Source organism: Chionomys nivalis, chromosome 5 (assembly GCF_950005125.1).
Source record: "Chionomys nivalis chromosome 5, mChiNiv1.1, whole genome shotgun sequence".
Classification (NCBI taxonomy): Eukaryota; Metazoa; Chordata; class Mammalia; order Rodentia; family Cricetidae; genus Chionomys; species Chionomys nivalis.
In genome coordinates, this window is record NC_080090.1 from 4,131,430 (window position 1) to 4,134,838 (window position 3,409).

The 3,409-nt window shown below is 45.5% G+C and overlaps 1 protein-coding gene across 1 annotated transcript; it reads left to right on the forward strand.

Moving 5' to 3' along the window:
* The first annotated feature begins 2,456 nt into the window (after nucleotides 1-2,456).
* LOC130874842 (2-iminobutanoate/2-iminopropanoate deaminase-like) lies at nucleotides 2,457-3,409 on the forward strand. Its single transcript, XM_057770367.1, has one exon. It carries the CDS (start codon nucleotides 2,549-2,551, stop codon nucleotides 2,954-2,956), a length of 408 nt encoding a protein of 135 aa, XP_057626350.1. The 5' UTR covers nucleotides 2,457-2,548; the 3' UTR covers nucleotides 2,957-3,409.

Sequence of the window (3,409 nt, forward strand, 5' to 3'; positions counted from 1 at the left end):
CGCTTATCTCATTTATTTATTCTTCCTCCCTCATTTCCTCTTGTGCTCTTTAGCCCAGCTCCTCCCACCCCGCCCCCAGTCTCTGGTTTCCTGGCCGCTATCTAGCCAATAACCTCCCACATTTGCGTTCTCAGCCCCTCTCTGCTCCCATAATCTCTTCTGCAGGCTCTTCCCAGGGCCATATTTACCACCACACAGGATTTCCGTCGATAAGAGCAGGGCCTGGTAGTCCCAGAACTGCCCCATCTCCTTACTGGTGCCTATTTACAGCAAGGCAGGAATCTTAATTTCTCTTAAGAATGTGACATTCCTTAGGTGTCTAACCTACACCGGACCACCAAGTAAGCTTCTCAAACACCTTGCTCCTGTCCCTCCACAGTGGGCTCTCTGAATCAAGACTTAAAAAGTCGGCTCTGTCTGTGTCTCTGTGTGTGTGGATGCCTCAAGTACAGACATAAGTAACCCAGGAGGCTTGTCCAAGGTGGGTTACTCACCCACAAATCTCTGCTCTGAGGACTACGGGGCTGTATCTCCAAGCAACCCTGGGGAGGACCTCTTGCGAACAGGAAAGGGATACAGCGCCCCCTGGTGGTCATTTCTCTCATCTCATTAACGCCAGGATTTTTCACAAACAAAAAAAAAAAAGTACTCACAGGCAAGGTGTTTAACTTCTAGCTGATGTGTAACATGCATTCAGAAATATACACAGCTTCACACACTCAAAACACTCCTCCAAGTGGACACACTCAGAAAAGCCAAAACCTGTATCGTGGAGTATGCTCCTCATCTGAAGTTTTTTCCCCAACCCTACTCCCACCCTCACCGACTTCCCAAACCCACCACTCAGGGTCACTGTCCTAACCCACACATCAGTTTTGTCTTCTGGAACTTACCTAAAGAAGCAGAATTCCAGAGACCTAGGGGGTAAAAGACCAACTTGCCTTACTCTCCAGTACCAGGGGGCCGAGCGCCTTAAGCCTGACTCTCGTCTTTGACTCGTTTTAATTTGCCAAGATTGCTGACTTCTTAACTCCACAGAAATTGCAAGGACTTTCGGGAAAGGATCGTCCGAGTGATAAATGCAGCTGTGGGCAGAATGCCGCATGGGCAGGTGCAGGAAAACAAGAAGAAACGAAGGTGCCAAGAGGAGCCTGAGAAGCTGGGCCTCCAGCAAGGCACCATGGGAAATGGAAAACATTTCTCATGAGGGAGAGGAATGAGTTCAACCCTGTCCCATCATCCTAAACCAAACATATATCTATTTCCCCCATTTCTAGAGACACTGTGTTTGCAGGAAACCATACCCTCTACCCCTTTGAACAAGGATTACAAGTCAGAAGCACAATGGGGCACATGTCAATCTTAGTGGTAAGACAGGGCTTAAAAAATTCACAAGGGGCCATTGAGATGTTTCAGCAGGTAAGAGAGATTGTGGCCAAGCCTAACGACCAAAACCTAAATTCAATCCCTGGAGCCCGTGTGGCAGAAGGAGAGAAGCTACTCCCAAAAGGTGCCCTCTGACCTTCACAAGCATACCATGGCAAGCATGTGCCCACCAATAAATACACACATGATAAATGAGTGAACCTTTATAGTTTTTTTTAAAAAAATACTATTAAAGACACTTAATACAGTCATAATGCCATATCAACCAATAATATTATTTAGTCCCAGATCTCCACCAACCCCAGAGAAGCCCTGTGCTCATGGCCTGGGTAATTCCATCCTCAAAGCCAAGATGAGATGAGGTGGCCAGACCTTACCAACAAGGGTGTCACAGAGGCTCGAGGGTCCTCTGTCCTTGTCAGGGGGAGGGCTGCTAAGCCTTCTTCATAGCACCCACAGAAGGAGTAACTGCCACATTAAAAGAATAAACATTAACCCTAACGACCAGATTAAATTAATTCTAATAACTTATTCTAGTGCCACACATTCAAGTTATGACATTTCAATATGTAATTGAAATAGAAATAATTACAGCAATCTTTCAGTCTTCGCTGCTATGAAGCCTTTGAAATCTGCTGTCTAATCTATATCTTCAGCACATCTCAATTCAAATGAGCCATGTTTCAAGTGACTGTGGAACTGGGCTTTGTGACCCTGAACAGTGTGTGGAATGCCACCAGTATTCTGAATCATCACTTAGAAAAGGATTGTTGGGGCCCGCGAGATGATTTATGATGTGGGTGGGATTCCCCTCTGTACACTGTGAATATGTTTTATTACCGTTGGTTAATAGAGAAGCTGCTTCGGCCTATGGCAGGCAGAATAAAGGCAGGGGAGGGGGGGATCAGAACAGAGATATAGAGACAGAGTGGTTAAAGAGTCACCATGTAGCTGCTGAAGGAGAAAGATGCCAGAATGCCGGAACCTTACTGGTAGGTCGCAGCCTTGTGGTGATAAATAGATTAATAGAAAAGGGCTAGTTTAAGATATAAGAGTTAGGGTACCTGAGACAAATAGCCTGGTGCCTAGGGTTGTCTGGTCAGAGGAGTGAGAAGAGTTGCTGTAGAGTCTTTTTCTGGAGGGTCTTCGTGAGAAGATTAGCATGTCGTCCATAATCAAAAAAGTGATCAGCACCGCAAAAGCCCCGGCGGCCATCGGTGCCTACAGCCAAGCCGTACTAGTGGACAGGACTGTGTACATTTCTGGACAGGTGGGCTTGGATCCTTCCAGTGGACAGCTTGTGCCAGGAGGGACAGTAGAAGAAACCAAGCAGGCTCTTACAAACTTGGGTGAGATTCTGAAAGCTGCAGGCTGTGACTTCACTAATGTGGTAAAGACAACTGTCTTGCTGGCCGACATAAATGACTTTGCCACTGTCAATGAGATCTACAAAATGTATTTCAAGAGCAACTTTCCTGCCAGGGCTGCGTACCAGGTTGCTGCTTTGCCCAGAGGAAGTCGAATTGAAATTGAAGCAGTTGCCGTCCTGGGGCCGTTCAGCTCAGCATGACTATAAGTGGCCACGCTGAAGTTGACTCTGGATCTTTTTAAAATGTCTTTCACACCTTAATTTTTACGAATGATGCTGGGAAGTATAAATGTGACCAAAGTAGCTGAGGCCATCAAGGAAACAACCTCACGCACGGAGAAATGAATTGGAGATTCCTAGGCACACTGGCTGATGTCCCAACTGTACTTACACACACTCACGTTGCTGAGTGAGGGAAGGCTCAGCACAGCTACTCATGTGAGTAGCAGGAAAGGGAAGGTGAGCTGTTGTTCATGACAAACAGTAAGAGCACAGCTAATTGATTAAATTATTAATTTGTTCATGTGAAATATTTAGTCCTCATGTTAGATATAGGGAACTAAATCAAAATAGTTAAACTTGAACAGTACAGGAGAATAAAGTGACCAAAATCTTACACAGATAATATTTTTCTAATGGAAATAAAAATAGATG

Bases quoted from the DNA above. Each gene is read 5' to 3' on its own strand.
- LOC130874842 (XM_057770367.1), top strand. From the start codon at position 2,549: ATGTCGTCCATAATCAAAAAAGTGATCAGCACCGCAAAAGCCCCGGCG.